Genomic DNA, 21,025 nt, shown 5'->3' on the forward strand with positions numbered 1-21,025 from the left:
ATTGGTTTACTTCTAATCGCGGGACGCCTGTATTATATATAGCCACTGTGGGGAGGGGGTCTCAAATCTACCCAATAGTCTTATTGCAGCTGACGTCCGGGCCCAGTGATTCAGGAAGTAACCCAAGCCCTGTTTTCCGACTCGTGCCTCTGTTCTAATATAGTCAACGCAGTGTATTTGATATAGGGATTTTATCCCGTTCGTCTACATCCAGAAAAGAGTGTACACCGACACAATGTGTTTATGTATGGTGTATATGTTTGCTCTGTTCATGCTACATGCAGCATGGAGTCAGAGAGCTCCAACATGGGATTCGTGTGGATGCAGTTGGGTAGCATGGCAAGGATGGTCCACCTGTTCAAGGCTCTGCTACGGGAGGCAGGTCAGAGAGAGACAGGTGTGGGTGTATGACAGATGTGGGACTTTTGAGCACTGTGATGGGGGAGACGGCGCCTACGACTACAGGGACTGCAACACTCACTGTACCTACGGTTCGTACGACTCCTCCTACGGCGGATGCAGGTGCCCGCCTGGGAGATATGGAACATGCTGTGATAATGGTAATTGTGCCAATCATCTGTCTTTGTTTCAACAACCTTGCACCCATTGTCTACGGGCCCCTGAGTAGCATCCATGTGTATTTGATTGTTTCTTCCATATCTGAAAAAGTGAATTTTATCTTATTCAATTGTTACTCGTCTGGAGAATGTTATGACGCATTCCAAAATTAACATACCGTTTTTATTAGTTTCAACAAAATCAGTAATGGTACCCTCGTGTCCCTGGATTTTCGAGTTACTGGATCACTTGATGGTCTGGTTTACCAGGCTGATGTCGCATGGCAGGAGTACTGCTCTGCTGCGTCAGACAATAAATACTTACTTTATTATGCAATGAATACACAATGCCATTTAGGAAGTGGTCAAATGCAACTAATGTTATATATAGGATAACATTTTCTTAGTAAAGTACAGATTCTAGTACTTCTTTTGGGTTGAGTCCCGTCCGGGATTCGAACCCGGACCTGCCACGGTTAGGCACCTAATCGCCAGCACACAAAGTCAGCGATCTAACCCACTCAGCCACCGAGGCTTCCACAAAATGAAAGTCCGACAACTGGTAGTCTAGATCACGTACTTTGAGTACCCCCCTGACAATTGTAAATTGGCACGGCTCCCATGGCCGAAAGCTATGAATACAAGTTGTCAAATGTAACTAATGTTATATTTGGGATAACACTTTCTTAGTAAAATAGAGATTCTAGTACAACCAGTTGTCGGACTTTCATTTTGTGGAAGCCTCGGTGGCTGAGTGGGTTAGATCGCTGACTTTGTGTGCTGGCGAAGAGGTGCCTCACCCTGGCAGGTGTGGGTTCGAATCCCGGACGGGACTCAACCCAAAAGAAGTAATAGAATCTGTACTTTGCTAGGAAAGTGTTATCCCAAATATAACATTAGTTACATTTTTTATGCAAATTGTATGAATGACGGGTGCTTCCGGTAGGGCAGGACATGCTTACCGAACACCTGGTGTCATCACTGATTTTCAGTGGTCCATTCATATAAGTCCCACAGCTATTTGCCAAGTGGAATCTGTTTCGGCAGAAAATCTAGGCTGGTTATTCTCTTGCATTGACAATTTATATTTGCTCATTACATTGAAGTTATCGAAGTGGTATATAGTTCCTACGTGTTTTGATTTCTATATATGTCCATGCTGGGATGTAATTATACATGTATGCATGCTTTCATGCAGCGTGAGTGTCTGCATCTTCTGACTGTACCTCTTGCAGACAATACGTTCGTGGCATTGCTACTCATCCATGTATTATTGACCTATTTCATCAATTATTCACAGAAAGGGGCAGTTATTATCATAAATCTCTTATTAATGTTTCATTTCAATATTCAGCTCATTCAATTGATATATTATGGAAAATATTTAACTTATCGTGCATATGTTTCGTATCATAATCAAATGTCCCTGACTTTAACACATTTGTGACTCACGTTTCCCGTCATCGAATTTCTTACTTCAAGGAACGTCCGGATTAAGAGCCTGTATTGTGTATTATATACGTCCTTGATTATGAATGTGTGCATCTTCTTAATGTTCAAATGAGTATGCTGATTCGGACGGTACTTCATGTGCACGAACCTATCTTGTCATATCCATTACCTTTTCTGCACAATGGGCCATATGTTAGTTTAGAAAGAAACATAAGGGTCCGACCATTAGTTACGAAATATCTGGTATTGCAGATGTAGCTGCAATCATTCATCTCTACTCACCCCCAAACAAACCATTGTATATTTCTGTTTGTATAAATATTCGCATAATACGATTCTCATTTCTGTAAAGTTATAACCTGTGGTACACCACAAACAACGTCAAACGGTGCCTTCACAGTCGGCAACAGCAACAACTACGGCAGCGTGGCCACGTACACGTGCAACAACGGGTACAACATGACTGGGACTGCCACGATGACATGTTCCACCTCCAGCAGCTACTCCACGTATGGATACTGGACGGGGTCTGCGCCAAGGTGCCTATGTAAGTGATCACTCGTTAATTATTATTTTCATAGTTTTGCGGTCCTGGCTATTGGTACATTGCAGTTGTAAGAAAGCATTGCTTGACCACATGACACCTGTCCTCACAGAATTTCAATTGCAACACTGAGAAAGAGAATTATGTCCAAGCTGCTCATATTTGTGTACCTTCTAGCATTTCTCCATGGCCCGACTCACATCCTGAACGAGTCAACAGAAGATGGTTATGCGATAATCGAACGACAACAATATATGAAAGTAGAGCTGGCGTTGTTCTTGGAAATGACCTTCTTCTTCAAAGGAGCGTACGCCTGAAAGCTCTTGATAAGATCCCAGCTAACACATAACATTTTCAAAACACTTTTAAAAGGTTTCATTGTAGTTTTTCAAAAACATTTTCGTCAAAACATTTTATTAACGTTTTAGAAATATTTTACAACTATTCAAATGTTATTGAAATGTTTTCAAAATGTTATTCAAGAACATCATGCAGTAACATAGGCGAAACTATTTCATAACATGTTATTACAATATTTTCAACACGTTGCAGAAATGTTTTGCCATAACATATTTAATGAAATGTTATGGTCATGTTTTAAATACATTTTGTACACATATGTAAAATCATCCGAACAAGGTGTAAATGTTTTATAATTATTCAAAATGTTATTGAAATGTTTTTAAAATGTTTTTCAATAACATCATGCTATGACATAGGCGATACTGTTTCATAACATGTTATTGCAATGTTTTCAACAAATTGCAGAAATGTTATGCTGGAACATATTTTCATGAAATGTTATCGCCATGTAAAAAAGTGAGAACCGATTACGACCCCAACAACCTTCAGTTGAACACAAGTTCCCCAGCCAGCACACTCCGTTTTCATATTGCTGTGGATTGGTAATGCAGTAATAGAACATTTTCACAACAGTTACAGTTAATCTGTAGACTAAATGTCTAAAGAAAATATAGCAGATATGAGTAAGACAAAACTTCACATGATTTGTTTGTTGGTGATTACAGATAGTGTCACAGGCAATTTCATTTAGTCGCGCATATTTTGCTAGGGCGTGAGAGAGACCGTTGAGAAGTGACTAAATATAGATCTATGGTAAAAGACGCATTCTCTCACATTTAATTATGTTTCAAGACTATTTATTAAAATGTCTTAGAACGTTTTGATTTTTATAGCACAAAAATCAATAGGGAATACTACACTCATTCTCGTCAGATACCATTTTTACGAAACGAGTGGACTTTTTATGGTATCTGATAGAGCGAAAATAGTATCTAACGAGAATGAGTGTGGTATTTTATTTATTATTAAACTTGACACTGACTTTCAAAATGTAATAAAATGCGATTGTTTCAAAATAGGACACAGAAACCATAATTGAAACACTGTTTGAAGATCGATGTACACAATGTTCAAAACATTAATCGTGTCACCTAGACAGACACACGTACACGATACAGTTAATGTCACAGGGGTAGAGAAAATGTCAGTATCGGTTGTGCCCACCACGTGCATCAATCACCGCTTGACACCGACGACCCATAGATGCAATCAAGTTGTCAATAACACGCTGTTGGATGTGCTGCCATTCATGCTGAGTGAGTGAGTTTGGTTTAACGCCGTTTTTAACAGTATTCCAGCTATATCGCGGCGTGTCAGCTTAATGTGGGAGGAAAGCCCGAAGGGATGCAGATCTCAGACGTTTACCACTTCGGTGAAACCCACGAGCACGGGTATGGTGCTGATAAACCTAGAAACATAATCGGGGCGAACCTGGATTCGAACCCACAATCATAGGTTTCTGGCGTGCCCAAGAGCCGCAACTCTGCACGGCGAATTGCGGCCTTAGACGTCTAAACCATGACAAACCATGACGCTCCCGCCGCCAAATGGGACAACCTGCTGCATACAGTTGGGGGTGTAACGTTCACCCCGACGTCTGTAGACACGTGCGCGCCCATCAGCACGTGTGAGTAGGAAACGGGACTCGTCAGTAAACAGTACATTTCTCCACCTTGCACGTGCCCATCTAACCCTCTGTTGGCGCCAAAGCAGACGGTCCGCCAGATGACGTGGGGTCAATACATGACGTCGAACAAGTCTTTGTGCAAAAAGTCCAGCCTCCCTCAGTCTGTTGCGTACCGTTTGATCCGATATTCTGCGTACCCAGGGATCTGTGTGGTTGTAGACGTGGCTGTGGTAGTGCGGTCTCGGAGGTGTCGCAGCCGGATGTATCGATCTTGTGCTGGGGGAGTCACCCTTGGTCTTCCTGACCTTGGTCTGTCGTCAACTTTGTTGGTGTTGTTGTATAGTGTCCACAGTGCGGAGATTGTCTGTCTGGATACGCCAAAGTGCCTGGCCACTTCTTGCTGAGTTGTTCCAGCTTGTTATCTCCAAATGGCGTTGTTCCGTTGAGCTGCATTCAGTCTTGGATTCTGTCACCGCCTCTACTGCCGTTATAAGGACTGTATGAACAGCCGTTGATGTGGATTTTTATACCCATTCAGCAGGGGGGCGGGGCCTGCATGCCTAAATGCAGGATCCTGTGCTGCACGTTTTTTACAGGCGGTTGCGTTTGGATGAAGCTGTACAATTGATCCTCCAAACGCTACGTTAATGTGCTTTGCATGTGTTTTCGCGAATCATAGACACATCATCTTTCTGTTTGACTTATTTGGTTTTCATTTAATGTAATTATTTTAGATATTTGGCAAAAAGTGGTTTTAAATCTATGTCAAGTTTCTTTTTTTTAAGAGTATATATTTAAGTGTAAATACATGACGACATTTGTTCGTTGACAGACCAAACTGAAACCGGTTGCAAAATCTGGTTGCACATGAATATTGATATATGCCCAAATATGGGCATTGTTGACATTTCTATGCGTACGCATTAACAATATGCGCCTGCAGTTGTGTTTGCAAACATAACAGCACCGACGCTCAAGATCCTTTTTGAAGAATTTCTTCAACCCATGATAATTCAAGCGCCATGTTGTACGCAGGACTCCTATAAGAAAATCTTAAAAGTCACATTAGCGCCGCGCTTTTAATATCGGACCAACAGTCGGTCACTCGCACTGCCGGGGTCCCGTCTGTGCATTCAAAATGGTTTGGTTTTCTAGGTCTATCAGCTGAATTTATATCATGTCCGTACCATTTTGGAAGAGGAAATCAGAGTGTTCGCCAAAGACATTCCTGTTAACTGTACCACCCCATACTGAAGACCTGAAAATCAACAAACCCAAGTCTGCTTGTATGTCCGTGACAGCTTCGAACGAAGGGCACGGTCACCACCGGAATAAGAAAAGACAATCGTGATCTTATCACAGGGTTTTAGGCTAGCCATAGGGAATGTCATTGTTCACATTTGTGATATTTTGGGCAACATAATCATAAATCAGGCACACTTTACGGAGTTTTCGAATGATTTGTATCGGAAATGTTCACTTTGAGTGATCTGGTCGTGCAGTCGTGAACAAACAACTCCCGAAACAGTGCCAGAAAATACGCTTCGAAGGGGACACTGATGGCAACAACCGGATCATCCCAAGTAAGTCTAGATATCTGACCAGATAGTTTAAACTGAGTTCATTTTACCACGCTTATCCTTTTACGTTAAATCAAATTAAAAGTTGCGAAAGTGGTCGGGTGCGTCACGCTCATGGGGACCCTCGATCTATTGATCGGTAGTCGTACATTGTAAATGGATATAGCTCGATTATAAACTGACGTCCAAAAGAAGCTTTACCACTCATGTTCAAAAACAACAAAACATACATGCATGAAGTAAGGTGTATTGAGAAGATCAATATATCAACATAATCAATACTGAAAATGACAATAATACCGCGACCGAGAATGACGTCAGAGCCCCACAAAGTTGGGTGTGGTACAAAACTCGAGCTTTCAGAATCATGGACAATAGGCAGAGTACATAAACAATCGCTCACGTTCAATTAAAAGTTATTAGTAGCGTGTGTGACCACCGAAAGCCTCAATACACGCAAAAACTCTTCGACGCACAGAAAAAATCAGTCGTCTGTTGAGGTCACGTGGGATTTGACGCCATTCTTCTTGGAGGGCCAAGATCAGTTCTTGCCGGTTGGCTGGAGAGTTTGGTCGTTGTCGAACACGACGATCCATCAAGTCCCAAAGGTATTCTAAGGGGGACATGTCGGGTGAGCGTGCAGGCCACGGCAGGAAGTTGACGTTGTTGGATGCGAGGAAGTTAGTGACAATTCTGGCTGTATGGGCTCTAGCGTTGTCATGCTGATGAATGACACCACGTGGCTGCTGTTGGAGAAATGGTAGGACAACTGGACGAAGAATGTTATCCATGTAACGCTGAGCTGTCAAGTTTCCGTCAACGATGACCAGCGGTGTCCTCTCCTGCCCACAGATCCCTCCCCACACCATGACACTCCTTCCACCATATGGTACAACCTCCTGCACGCAACACGCCACCGTTCGTTAACCCCTTCGGCGGTAACCACGTTGTCTTCCATCAGCCCTAAATATACAGAATCGACTTTCGTCAGTGAAGACAACCCTCTGCCAGTCACGTCGTTGCCAACGTCGTACAATCCGGGCCCATCTCAATCGCAGACGACGATGTTGCGCTGTCAATAGCTGTCCTCTGTATGGTCTAAAAGCCCTGATTCCAAGAGCCCTGAGTCACTGTCAGGAAGCGATTTCGGAGGTGCAAGGTACGCAAGTACCGGTCATCATGGGGCGTGGTCACCCTGGGTCTGCCTGTTCTTGGCCTGTCAGCGGTCCGCCCTGTCTGTCTGTAACGTTGCATCAAGTTGGTAACGGCAACACGGGAGCAACCGACGGTTCGTGCAATATGGGCGTGGGTGGCTCCCATCTGTACCATACCCAAGGCTCGTTCACGTTGTTCGACTGTGAGTCGTGGCATGGCTTTTGTGTGTTTTTTATCACTGTGGATGTCTGACTAGCCGTTGCAATCGTTTTATACCCTTACCCGCACGTGCATTTGCAGTTGTCCATGGTGCACATGTTTTTCACTTTTTCGCGTGTTATCTCGCAAACATGTAACAGACGATTAACATTTTCTGCATACACTACTGTTATATTTAGGTTATGTGTTTTAGATAGACTTCATCGGAAAAAAAATTATACTTTGTCTGAAATTTATATTTTCAGTTGGTAAAGTTTCTTTTGGACGTCAGTTTATCATGTCTTTAGAAGATCTATACACAACTTATATAGAATGCAAACCAAATTTGATGCGACTGACTACCTTGTTTGGTTTTATAAAGTGTTTTTAAATATCTCTCACTCTCATGAGATTGCTTCAGTTCGGCCTTGTAGTTGCAAAATGAATGACGACTCACGATATTTTTATGAATAAAAAAGTAGTCCCAGTGTGACAGAAGTCACGGTTAGCAAATCAAAACGAATTAAACAAGGTCAACCTTGTACGACACACGTGTGACGTACGGATTTAGTATCTTATCTTCGCCACATGAGTAATAAATGTTTTTAAAATGTTCTTAAAACGTATCACACAAACGTTTCGAAAACAATTTTAAAATGCTGTGACAAAATGACTTGTTGTCTCGTGAAATGACGTCGGAATGACGTCACACTATTACGTCATCCGCACCCGCCATCATCAGTTCAAGTTTACTCTACATCCAAGTGACATTGTACAGCAAGAGCTGGATCGTCGAACTCTGATTTCTGAGGGGGTAAGTTCATTTTCAAAAGCAGCATCCGCTTATCTAAGTAGTATCTAAATAGCATTGTGTGAATATAACATTTGTTACTTTTAACCACTTTCTAAATGGCATTGTGTATTCATAACTTTCGGCCATGGGCACCGTGCCAATTTTACACTTGTCATAGGGGTACACAAAGTATGTGACCTAGGGGTGCTTTGCAAAGCGCAAATCATTTGCAAGTGATGTACAGCGATTCGCCTTACAATGGTGCGCTAACTTTCACCCGCTTGCAAGCTAAACAATCGCTGGCTGAGGTCGTTTCGTTCTCAAACCAAACTGGCGGCTGACTTTGACAACTGAACAAGAAATTCTTGACTGGATCAACGATGAAATAAGCATAGGTAGCTAACACCCCATCATCCTCAGTCTGCTCCTCATCTTCAAAGTAGTCATAAATTTCATCAGCTCATCATCGAGCCTCTTATATTACGTTCTTCTACGTCAAGGCAACGAAGCGGTAGTTGCGCCGCCATTTTGGAAGTGTGAGCAGCGATTAATTTGCTTTCTCTAAGTGATTCAACTACCGGTTGTCGGATTTTCATTTTTGTGGAAGCCTTGGTGGCTGAGAGCGTTAGACAATGATATTACTGAAAGCCTAATAACTGCATCAGACACCAACCTACTAAAGCGAAAACTTTAATGTGCATTTGCGGAAAATATATTCCCTTATGTAATTGAACAATCATCAAATTCACATCAGCAATGAATGACTTTTTCCCGTGTTGAATGCAGAGCATACCGTGTATTTATAGTGTATGTCAGAGGTCAGCTTGTGGCATATCACATTGTGTAGAAATACAGAGGGACACTGTTGTACTTAAGTTGGCTAATACAACAAGGTGTTTTTCACGGCCTCGTAATGTTAAGGTCACAGTTTGTTTGATACCAAGTTCTTTTCACACATGATCTGTCCTTGCAATCCATTGTTAGTTATAATCGCATTATTAAATGTGGCATTGAAATGAAATTCACAATGCATAAAGACCCAGGTGTAAACAACTATGAACATACAGAAGTAGTAAAATGTGTCACACGCACAATGTGTAAAATATAGAATCGATGCACGTAAGACAAAAGGTGTATGGAGTGCATTCAGCCAGACATTGGCTTATTAGAGACACTATATATATACAATATAAACAAAATATATATATAATATATATAATGTGAGAGGTGGGAAATTTAGCTACGAAATCAGAAGACTCACAGGAAACAATAACAAACTCCTCGATTCAACAAGGAAAGAATTATAAAGGATAGATAGAGAGAGAGGTAATTTAATAATCATTATGATGACTGTCGTCTCTTAAACCTTTTACAAAGCGTTTCGCAAGCAATTTTTGTAAAAAGTTTGAATTCATTAAGTAAAAATATTTCTCTTCTTCGCATAGCACATCAAAATTTCGGTTGTTTTCTTCAGCTGCACAATATAAATACATGTAGCTGCGCATGGACTTGCACACCACTTGATATTTGAATACTGTACAGAACATTTTTTATGTCTTACCAACTGCACCTGTCACCCACATGCACGACAGTTGAAGATTGATGTGACGGGACTAAAGAAGAGAATGTGATCATACGACGACCGGTAACTCGTAATTAAATTCATTTCATCAAATAAGACCTTCAAACATTCACAGAGGACATTTGCAAATGGAAACTTTAATATTCATAGCCCATGTTAGCCTACATGTGTATGGGCAGGCCCATGGGCGACATAGTTTAGAATCCAAGTTTTCGATACATTTTGTTTCTTCCTTAGTATGCACCCATGAATACAGCAGTGATGAACTTTGGAAATATCTTTGACCGAGACTGGCCACAGCATGGAGCGTTTCTGGACAAATGGGTTTCCAGAATTAATATAATGTTATGAACCTGTATAATATATTTCCTCTTTGGATTAACAATATAATGCTTATTGAATAGAGTTCAAGTTATAACTTTGTTATAATGTGGAACATTGTTGTTTTCGCTGCAGCCAGGGGCTAAAGGAGACAACGGCATTCCATGAGATACACACGGAAATGTTAGGTATATTGAGGAATACACCAAATACACCAGGGGCTGTGAATGATGCAAACCTAAGTGCAGAAACTGTTGTTAAATACCATGAGCTGCTAGATCAAGGATCTTTTGATGGTCATGTGGCTTTATATTAATGCTAAGAATTGGATTTGTATCTGCACTCAGCCACTGGCCGTTATATGGGTTTGGGTGTACCACTTTGTGTATTCAATGTGATGCTTGATGCTTTAGATTTTGTTTTATGTCCAGAAAAGTGGATCAAGACAAAACCAAAGAAAGAAGATTCTGACAATCAATTATTTAGAAAGGTGTAAAAGTTTTCTAAAAATATTAAAATCTCCACAGAACTGAGTCTTGAAGTTCTTTGTACACTGAATGTTGAAGACATGACATAGATTACCATGTCCGTCATTCCTACTGTTTTCTGCAGTACATGGCTGAAGGGTGTACAGTCCCTGACTATTTGACCTAATCATTTGTATCTTGTTAACAGTGAGTTGGTGTTGTACGTTTTGATCATTGGCAGCAAAACACCGAGCTTTTCAAACACCTTGGTTCGTTTTCATAACATTTTGGAAACGTTATAACCAAATGTTCACAGAAAACGTTCCTTAAACGTTTCTGGAACACTACAAACGTTTCAAAAAGCATTTCTGGAATATTTTACAGAAACATTTCAGAAACGTTATAATCAAATGTTCACAGAAAATGTTCTCAAAACGTTACTTGAACCATACAAAATCACATGAATAAAACGTTTTCAAAAGCTTTTCTGTAATATTTTACACAAATAAAATTGAAACGTTATAACCAAATGTTTCAGGAAAATGGTTCTAAAACGTTTCTGGGACCATACATAATCACGTGAAGAAAGCATTTTTTTAAACATTTCCGGAACGTTTCGTAAAATGTTTTAGGGATGTTTTTATAACATTTTCGTTTTAGCTGGGATGCGCTTTATGCCTTAATTTATTTGTAGTATATTCTCCAAAAATGTAAGTGATCATAAAATATATATTCTGTTATAAGACGTCTGCAAATAGGTCATCTTTCAAACATGACTAAGGTAGAACGGTTACGGATCCAAAACCTGATATAGAGTGGTTCCGGAACTAAAACTAGCGCCCCAACACAGCCGAAACATTTCCCGTGAACAATGAAATTCCTCCGAGCACGTGGGTCGGCGGTAATTCCTCAGTGAAAGGTCGTCAAATCGCTCTGAGCCATTTTAATATTTTATATTTTCCTTATCGACAGAATCATGAACATGTATGCTATCTACTGTTGCGTTAGTGCAATATTAGGGACCAGACTGGGAATGTATAGTCTACAATGTCATGAGCCGTAAAAGCTATTGGCATGCTTTAAACTGGTAGCACTCCGCGAGAGGTCAATGTCTCACAGGTTCTGTCGATACAAAATGTTTATGATCGACCCGGACAGCGCGCCCTAGGTCAACAACACATTATTGGTTAGTTAGAAACCAGACCCAAACAGCCTATTAAATCGCTGTTTACTTGCACCAGGCATGGAAGCTTAAGTTACTGACCAGGCGATAGGAAATCGTAAGAATGCAGCTTATCTGTATGTTGTACAACAGTTCATAATTGGGCACATTTTAGCCACACGCCAATTGGGGGTGGGTCTGTAATGATATTGGCGGGATCACTATGATGAGAGCCAGAACGCCACTCAATATTGCCCATGAAAGGGACAGTACCCCGTGACAACATACTGGCGCCAATAGTTTTGCCACTTGCGCGCCAAGCTGTTCAACATTTTGTCTTTCAAGACAATAACCCACGTAGGATGACATCAACGACCCACACCAGTCATGCGTCCTGACCCAGAAGACGTCTCGGCTTTGATCTGGAGACGCCAAAGGTCACCCGCTACATTAGCTTAACTGGGTCAGGCATTGCAGGTCGAGAACACAAGTCTCCCTCAAATTGTCATTAGGAGATAAATTGAGAACGAATGTGTAATCAGACATGACCCTTTGTTGATCAAGTCTAAAACGTTCAATTTTTAAATTCCACACCCCTGTCGTATTTCTTAGTTGTTTGCACCCTTACAATACACCAGTCAACAAGATGCATTGAGTGTCATGGGTTACACCTAGTCTCTCATTACTCTTATCCATCCATTACCTTCACACAGTACCTCTTTGCAATTTAATAACTATCTTTTAATATTTTTAGAGTATATTATGTAGCTGATGGATGGGGTCATGCTTTGCATTCGTTCAATGAAGGGTTAATAATTTAAGGTGTTTGTTTCTTTGACGGTCACATTGACCTTATGTTTGTTTTTTTCACCCAGTCGCTGAGTCCTGTAACAGCAGCCCCTGCCAGAACGGAGGCGCGTGTGTGAACGGTCTGGAGATGTACACGTGTGTGTGTTCGCCTGGGTGGTCAGGGGTCAACTGTGAAGCAGGTAGGAAAACCAACATGTCTGATCAAGCTAACAAATGTACGGCCATCAAAAGCTGATAGCACCTCAAATCTGAAATCACGTGTTTATATCCTTAGTATACTCTTTAACAACACAGTTGTTGTAGTTAGATTGAGTACTGTTTATTTATCACCTGTAAATAATATCCGACTTTTATATACTTTTATATATTTATATCAAATAGTAATCATAGACGCATTATTGGCTCATGTGACTGTAGACGTGCAGCCCCCTGTAATGAGTGGTTGCGAAGACAACGACACTCTCCACACAGCTGACCATGAGCTGACCCACGAGTGGACAGTGCCAGCCTTCACGGATCCCTTTGGTAACAACGTCGTCACGACGCCGAACTACGTCACCAACTCCTACCGCTTCCCCTGGGGCGACTTCTTCGTCCAATACGTGGCCACCAAGACAAACAACGGTTTACAGACGGAGTGCAAGTTTCAACTCAGCATTAGACGTAAGCCATGAACACACACACACACACACACACACACACACACACACACACACACACACACACACACACACACACACGGTAACAACACGGATGGGAACTCGGTCGCCTGAGGTACCGAGAGTCGCTGTGCAGTGTGGCGTCCCTTAGTCGTGCCAGGATTCGATGGACGTAGTTTCGAATCCCAGATAAATCCTGGATAAACATGGGAATACCAGACACATCAAGCTGACATGCTCTGATATTAAAGAAACGCATCTTGACGTTAAACCCAGCACTAGGTGTATTTAAATACTGATCTAGGGGCGGCGTTGTTAGCTGTCGATACGGCACAGTGACTTGGCAGGCACATGTAGTGAAGAACAAGAACGAATGAGATCATAAGCAGTGGAGGACATACTTCCTCCTTGGTACTCAGCTATCTGTTCTGCTTTGTGTGTGACGGTTCATCGGCAGTATGCCAAAATAATACAAAGGACATGACGAATGCAGCAATATATTATGTCATGTCTCCGAGATCTTAATTAACACTACTGAACACATTTTTTACTGAATAGCTTACTCATCTATCCTGGCAGTTCATTTTTGTCCGTTGTATGGTCATTATGATAATTTGTGTCGGTTTTTCAATTACCTGACGGCAGGGTTAAGTCTAAACTGATATTCACGAAGCCATGTATATGACGCCGACTTGTAATTAGTGATTACAGTGACATAACATAGTTGATGACATGTCATCGTATCACAATTTCGTGAAGCGCCATTGAATTGTCTAGTCCAGGACTACATTATTCACAGCACTCTTCATAAAGCTGAAATATTGCTAGGTGTGACTTTAAAAAACAACCAATTATGTCAAGTATCTTAACGGCAGATTAATTTTTACACCCATTTATGTCATTGTTTTACGCAAATAATACATATTATGCTTATTAACGTGCATTTAGTGTAGAAAATATACGATTATTTTCAATTTTCACCTTTACAGCTTACCCGTGTACTACCCTTAACTTGTCTGTGCCTGAGTTTGGGTACGTGGCTTGCAACGGTTGGCGACAAGACTTTGGACAGTATTGTTTGATTGGCTGCCTGGCAAACCGAACCCTACCACGTGACATCGATGGGAGCCAATGGTATGCGTGCGGAGCAGGTGGAACTTGGTCTTCAAACCCAGGAACCATCCAGTGTGAAGGTAATTGTTTTTATGATTTGAAAAACATGATATTTAAATGAGTGTTGATATATTTCATTTGTATTTCAACACTGGTCTGGCAAGTTCAGACAAGTACATTTTATATTCTTTCTTATATGTAATGTAACCTCTACAATATATCACTTTTTTCAAAAGCTGTAGGGTAACTTTGTGGTTAATGAGTTCACTCGTCACCACGACAGCCACGAAACCACGTGTTCGATTCACTTTGTGAAACCTATTTGTGGTGATATTATATCATAATATAATATTGCCAAAAGCGGTGTATAATCGTATTCACTCACTCAGCCTATTTATTCACATCTACGAATCTGTATAAGATTTGTGCATGTTTTGTTTTACTCCGCATCCGTTATTTGTGCTTGTTAATTTTGATCACGTCGGCCCTAACATGATGGTCAGATAAGTATAATACGTCAATGCCATAGAATATTTGCTGAAACAGCTTTCTTTGAGCGTAAAGGACAAAATAGTGGTGAAAATTATATTCTTGCATCACAGTGATGACACCAGGTGTTTGCGAAAAGGGTAAGCATGCTTTGCCTTACCGGTAGCACCCAACACTAACATGGTCAGTATAAAAAGTAAGTGTTTCTCTTTTGCCAAACCGGTGGTTGATATTATGAGCTCCACACCGTCGGGAAAAGCTGAAGTTCACCAAGTCACCGAGCAGAACTACCCTGTTCAATATAGTCGCCTTGTACGACCAACTCTTCATCAAGTGTTGGGACCCGGAGAAGTACCTGTGCGATTCTATTAGTATGATCCTATGACGGTAATGATGTCTGTCTGTACCTGTGAACTCAAACCATTGTTGTGTTTGGAAAGGATGTTGTAAAAAACTCAAAGCATGAATTTCTACGCAGATGAGGCTGACCCCATCGGTGCATCTAGTGGCATCCTCGGCAGTCCAGGTTCTTGTGATGACGTCAGTGCCATAAAAGAAGAGTATATAGCAGCACTGAAGAAATCGGAATTTAACCCTGCATGTCTCAAACATACTGACATGTGTGTACCTGCTAATGTCAACATTCGATGTTGACGTCATTGGGACTTTCTAATGGTATTAGTTCCAGAAAGATTTGGCTACTTGCCCCAATTTGGCAATGATGTGATATTAAAACCAATGCTCGATAATGAGTGAAGATTACATGAAAGACACTGGGCCTGCATTGTCACAATATCATAGCAAATGTGACGGTTTATCAGTTTCAACAATCGAAGTGTACATAAGCTCATGTTAAAACTGATCGGTAGTGATGATACACAATTAACAAACACTTATCTGGTTCATTCCCAATCAACTTAAATCTCTGCTCTACAGTACCACAAAATGCACATATTGTGCTCACAAACGCATGGTTATGAGGTAGTCGAAAGCGGATTCTCTTGTAGCAGAGATATCTTTAGGGAAATGGTTTTTTCGCTTTTATATTCATATCTATGATTATGATTATGATGATTATCACGTCAGAAGATCCTTGTGTTGCTATCATTGACACGAATGAATCTTATAAGATAAAAAAATACAAATCTTCAATATAAATCGCCTTTTTTCATCTCTTGTCTCCAGTGTTATATCTGCCTCTGGTCATCCTCTTGCATGACGTAGTAGCCACGTGTGTTGGCATCCTTCGTTTTAGTTGTGATGCATATAAACTGAAGGTCAACATAAAGCTTACCGAGTTTGTTTCTTATGGCCCGTTCATGTTATGCAATGCACGAAATGTATGTACGTTTTTTATCTGCGTTTATCGATGTGGAATAATGAACAAAACACTTATCTCGAGCTCATGAATAAAATTATGATAAGCGATACAAAACACACTGACGACAAAATAGTCCCCAGAGAGTAACCCATTCAAGTAGGACAAAGCATCTGCAGTCAGTCAGACAAGGAAGTACGTGTCAGCCAATCAAAACATAGCACTATTATTGGGAATCCCAAGTCGTAATAAGAGTTTGACATATGCCATCGAGGACAATACGTTTCGGGGAATTGTGGCGGATAACATGGGAGAGTGAGCAGGCAATACAAGTCTATGACAAACTTGTATATAATCATCAAAAAAAATTCTCTTAGTCTGGCGTTCGTGTTTATCTTTGGGTGGGTCTATTGTTGTTTTGCTCCAGACATCTCTTTGTGGGTTCAGACATCAGATAAAGACCACAAACTACGACATGTATTGTATATGTATTGTTTGTACCCGAAGTGTCGCCTAATGCCAACAGTGACTCATTAAGGAGGTACACGCGGATGCATTACAGTTAGAATGATATAACACCCTTCGTGCAAACCCTCAATCCTGCTTATGGAAATAAAACAATGTCTGTTGTATGTCAACAGTGCCAGGGGATATACATGTATATTGTCAGAAGTATGATTTTATGATTATAACGTGAATCTTCGTCATGTGTAGATTAGGGATACCCAAGATATCATACAACAATCTGATATGACTTTGCCCGCCATACCTTGGCCACAACTGTTTGTGTAGACACAAGTCAAGTCAACGTGTTTTATTACGTCTTGGGCATCTACGTCATATTCATTACGTTGAAGCATCTCTGGTGTGTAACGACGGCCATAGGTATAGTAACATATCTATCTTCGGAATTTCAGGTCAAATTGTCAAAAATGGAAGCAAATGTCAGCTGAATATCCTTTGGATAGCATCGAGTTTAGGGGCGGCAGTAGCTTAACCGTTCGCTCGTCTCGCCAAAGGCCCGGGTTCGATTCCCCACATGGGTACAATGTGTGAAGCCCATTTCTTGTGTCCCCAACCGTGATATTGTTAGACAGTTGCTAAAAGCGAAGTAAAATTCAACTTACTCACTCACTCTCTTGGTGAATATTCTGCTTCGGAATTAAACGTTAAAAACTCGTATGTGAACCATGGTTTCGGCCGTTTAGTTTTGATTTCGTAATCGACATAATTAATCTTTCACCTTGTAGTAAGTTAATAATACTCGTAGTTTTATGCCGTAGCCAGTATTTCAGCTATTGAAGCGCGAACTGTAAATACCTGAGTCCAGGCAGACCATCACACAATAACCGTTCAGTGGAATATCTCACAATCTAAGCATTCCTATGCGAGAAGTGAGTTTACCTGGGTAACGCGGACCATGTGACATTGAACAGTCTATAAAATGGAGTGCCCTTTGCTTGTTTAAAGAGAAAAAAAACAAGGTCTCAAAAGAGATATACAAGGTACACATTAAACATGTTTGTGAGGCGAAAGCTCATCAGAGACTGCAAAACACAAAAAACTGTCGTCAAGGCAACAGACAGTTAACAGTCCAACCAGGAAGTCGTGCAAAAGGGGAATTACTGGAAGTTCCCAAAACTCACGTGAGGTCATCCCTTGAAACTCTAACTGTAACTGTAACATGAATACTAGTATTTATCACTTCTAGGTAAACACGCATTCGTCATACATCACACCGCCATGTCACGGCTATTTACGTGAAGACGTGTTCTGACATTCATTCAAGGAAGTTATGTTATCTGTTTTGAATCATGCGGAAACGTTCCAAAAAATGTGTTTAACCTGAACTGCTTTGTCTCAAGTACCTGGTAACGCAGTGTCTTGATTAAACATAGGTTGCGGGTCCCGCCGTCAATCAACACCGTATAAGCGGTTAGTCAAGCGATTCGACACGCCCATCTTGCACCCTTATAGATTGGTGAGCATACCCACCAGTCACATCAAAGGCGCTGTTGCTTAACAGTGGCAACATGGCGGCCAGGTACTTGCTTGGTGTCGTCATTTGTTTTGCTGTTGTATCCGAAAACAACTGTCAGGTATGTTGTGTTCTGTAATGAAACCCTGTTAATCCGTACGGATTTTCCTCCAGGAATGTACTGATTGGGGGTGGGGCGGGGGGTGGGGTGGTGGGGGATCGGAGGTGGTGGGTGGGATTTCGGATTAGAGGAGGTTTGACTGTATGATGCGAATGGTTTACTCATATCCGTACGTCACACCATACTCGGGTGTCTAACATGGCTGCTGCCATTGTGGTTAACGTCATACACCAACAGTTTCATTTAACGATTGCGGCCTGATTTCAATCGAGTCTGGACCAGGCAAGCCGTGGCCCTGTTCCACAAAGTCATCTTAGCGCTAACGTTATCGCATCTCCATGCTTTATCTTAGATCTAAGATAAATGTAGCGCGAAGATGAGCGTAGCGCAAAGATGAGCGTAGCTCAAAGATGACTTTGTGGAACGGGACCCCAGTGATTCACATTTTGAGCATTATGAATGTTTGTTTGTTTGTTTATTGTTTAACGCCGCACTCAGCAATGCTCCAGCTATATGGCGGCGGTCTTATATTTAATCGAATCTGGACCAGTTGACAGCTTCGATCCACGCAATATGGATACGATGAAATGCATCAACCAAGGCAGCGAACTTGACCACCCGATCCGTTAGTCGCCACCAATTCTAACCCGGAATCCCCAAGAGGTGGTGACTTAGTCGTGCCAAATGCAACACCCTGTAGTTTGTATCGAATCCAATATTCTTCCTGATTATAATCATTGTAAGCACAAAGTATTGATCAAAGCGGCGTTACATCCACCTGACTCGCTCTGCTTCAGCGCACCTGCAGTCTGACAGCTGACCGTCTCCCCATCTCTGTCAAGTACTGCATTGATCCAGCAGGCCACGAAATACCATTCAACCAGCACTCCAGTCTGGCAAGCCGTAGTACATGCAGAGTTACTTGCCTTGAGGATGCAAAGTTACGGTTCCTGGTCTGTGATGACGGAATCTGGCATATGACACCAAATCTATGCAAAGGTAAATATAACATAAATCTCAATCTGATGGAAACTCGAAAAGACATATGGTGTCCTATGACACATATTGCGTGAATCATAAAACGAGTAAGGTGCTGGCAAAATTAGAAACCTAACCAGGGCTAATCGGGATTCGGATCATAGGTTTCGGGCACGCCTAAGGGACGAAACTCTGCACAGCGAATTGTGGTATTTTATGCGACTAGGCCAATTGTGCCCTCTACCATATAGCGTTGTGTCTTCCAGTTTGATCATAAAAGGGTAGATATATACTCAAACGAAAAAGAAACGCAAGTTGTTCTTAAAATGCGGATAACGTTTATATAAGATATATAGATAATATTAAGAAATGGTCACGAAGAAAACATTTGATAACAAATAGGCGTTGATGACAACCATCCGTGTTTATTGAAAAATCCACCCGAAAACAGGGTACCCCCAAAAACGAAAAATAACAGGTGTCCATCAATATCTTGTGTGGCCTTCGTTAGCTGCGATACAGGCCGCACTTCGCCGTCTCATTGAGTATATAAGTCTTTTGAAGAAGGCTTGACGAATCCCGTTCCATTCCCGCATCCAAAAAGGCTTTCAGTTCCTGAAGTGTATGTGGCTGCCTTGCAGCCTTTACACGTCAACCAATGTCGTCCAAGACATGCTTGTTACGACGTAAATTGTAATAAAAAGGTAAATTGTAATACTTGCAGCAAATTGTAATAATTTTGACGTAAATTGTAATAACAATAATTGTAAGTCAGTAAAAGTCAGACTTTCCACATTTACACATCAATATATTTGTGTAAGTTTGTGACGTTATAATTATTCCATTGTGTATATTACTACCTACTTTACCAAATGAAATATGATTCCATTAGCTTCAATATGAACAATTATGATGAAAATCGTCAATAGGATATATTACAATTAAGTACAAAACACACAGAGTATTTCTCAAATAAATAAGAAAACTAAGTTCATTCTAGTATTTAATCCTCTTCTGGACAACCATAGAAATGAAATTCCAATGCGTTTATATATACATATAATTATACAACAATGTACGATAACGACCTCAATCCTCCCCCACACCCATACTTTAATGACGATTGTACGATAAACCCTGTACCAACCCTGACAAGGATAGGTTCTAGTCATTTAACGCCTTTGACACTAAAGTTATAAGGTTATTACAATTTACGTAACAGGTTATTACATTTTACCGCAAGTTGAGATTATTACAATTTACGTCAATTTTTATTACTAGTTACGTTGTTATTACAATTTACGTCAAAATTATTACAATTTGCTGCAAGTATTACAATTTACCTTTTTATTACAATTTACGTCATAACAATGCTCAATTGGCGCTATGTCCGGTCACAAAGACGGGTAGGGCATCACAGGAATGTTATTCACTCTGAGGACGTCCATATAGACCCGTGCTGTATGGGGACGAGCGTGGTCTTGCTGAAACACCTTGAGTTGAGGTTGACCTAGGAGGAAAGGTCTGACGTGATTATGAAGAACATCAGCCCTGTACACGACAGCAGTTACACGCACGCCATGATGCTTCCTCCTCCCCACCGGTCGACCTGTAAAACACAGTACTTCGTAACGCTCATAACGTCGTCTCCACACTCTGATGCTGCATCAGCGTGAGAAAGGTTGAACCTTGATTCGTCTGAGAAGATAACGTGTTACCATTGTTGACGTCGCCAACGCAGGTGCTGTTTGGCCCAAT

At 41.1% G+C, this 21,025-nt stretch overlaps 2 protein-coding genes across 2 annotated transcripts in view; both read left to right on the forward strand.

Annotated features, from left to right (window-relative positions):
• Nucleotides 1-93: 93 nt before the first annotated feature.
• Nucleotides 94-15,966, forward strand: LOC139462220 (fibropellin-3-like). Its single transcript, XM_071243814.1, has 6 exons — nucleotides 94-560; nucleotides 2,362-2,556; nucleotides 12,677-12,790; nucleotides 13,029-13,274; nucleotides 14,260-14,463; nucleotides 15,351-15,966. Exons 1-6 carry the CDS (start codon nucleotides 236-238, stop codon nucleotides 15,524-15,526), a joined length of 1,260 nt encoding a protein of 419 aa, XP_071099915.1. The 5' UTR covers nucleotides 94-235; the 3' UTR covers nucleotides 15,527-15,966.
• Nucleotides 15,967-18,216: 2,250 nt separating this feature from the next.
• The window catches only part of LOC139462225 (sushi, von Willebrand factor type A, EGF and pentraxin domain-containing protein 1-like), a 39,228-nt gene continuing 36,419 nt past the window's right edge, over nucleotides 18,217-21,025 (forward strand). The window contains exons 1-2 of the mRNA XM_071243819.1: nucleotides 18,217-18,289; nucleotides 19,087-19,288. Of these exons, the coding sequence (XP_071099920.1) occupies nucleotides 18,224-18,289; nucleotides 19,087-19,288 (268 nt within the window). The 5' untranslated portion in view covers nucleotides 18,217-18,223. The remainder of the gene's footprint in view (nucleotides 18,290-19,086; nucleotides 19,289-21,025) is intronic.

This window comes from Haliotis cracherodii, unplaced genomic scaffold (genome assembly GCF_022045235.1).
Source record: "Haliotis cracherodii isolate W230 unplaced genomic scaffold, xgHalCrac1.p SCAF_15, whole genome shotgun sequence".
NCBI lineage: Eukaryota > Metazoa > Mollusca > Gastropoda > Lepetellida > Haliotidae > Haliotis > Haliotis cracherodii.

Excerpts from the sequence above, each read along its gene's own strand:
- LOC139462220 (XM_071243814.1), top strand. The coding sequence starts at position 236 with ATGTGTTTATGTATGGTGTATATGTTTGCTCTGTTCATGCTACATGCA. Across the intron at positions 2,557-12,676 it reads GTCTGCGCCAAGGTGCCTAT|TCGCTGAGTCCTGTAACAGC; the intron begins GTAAGTGATCAC and ends TTTTTCACCCAG. Across the intron at positions 14,464-15,350 it reads AGGAACCATCCAGTGTGAAG|ATGAGGCTGACCCCATCGGT; the intron begins GTAATTGTTTTT and ends ATTTCTACGCAG.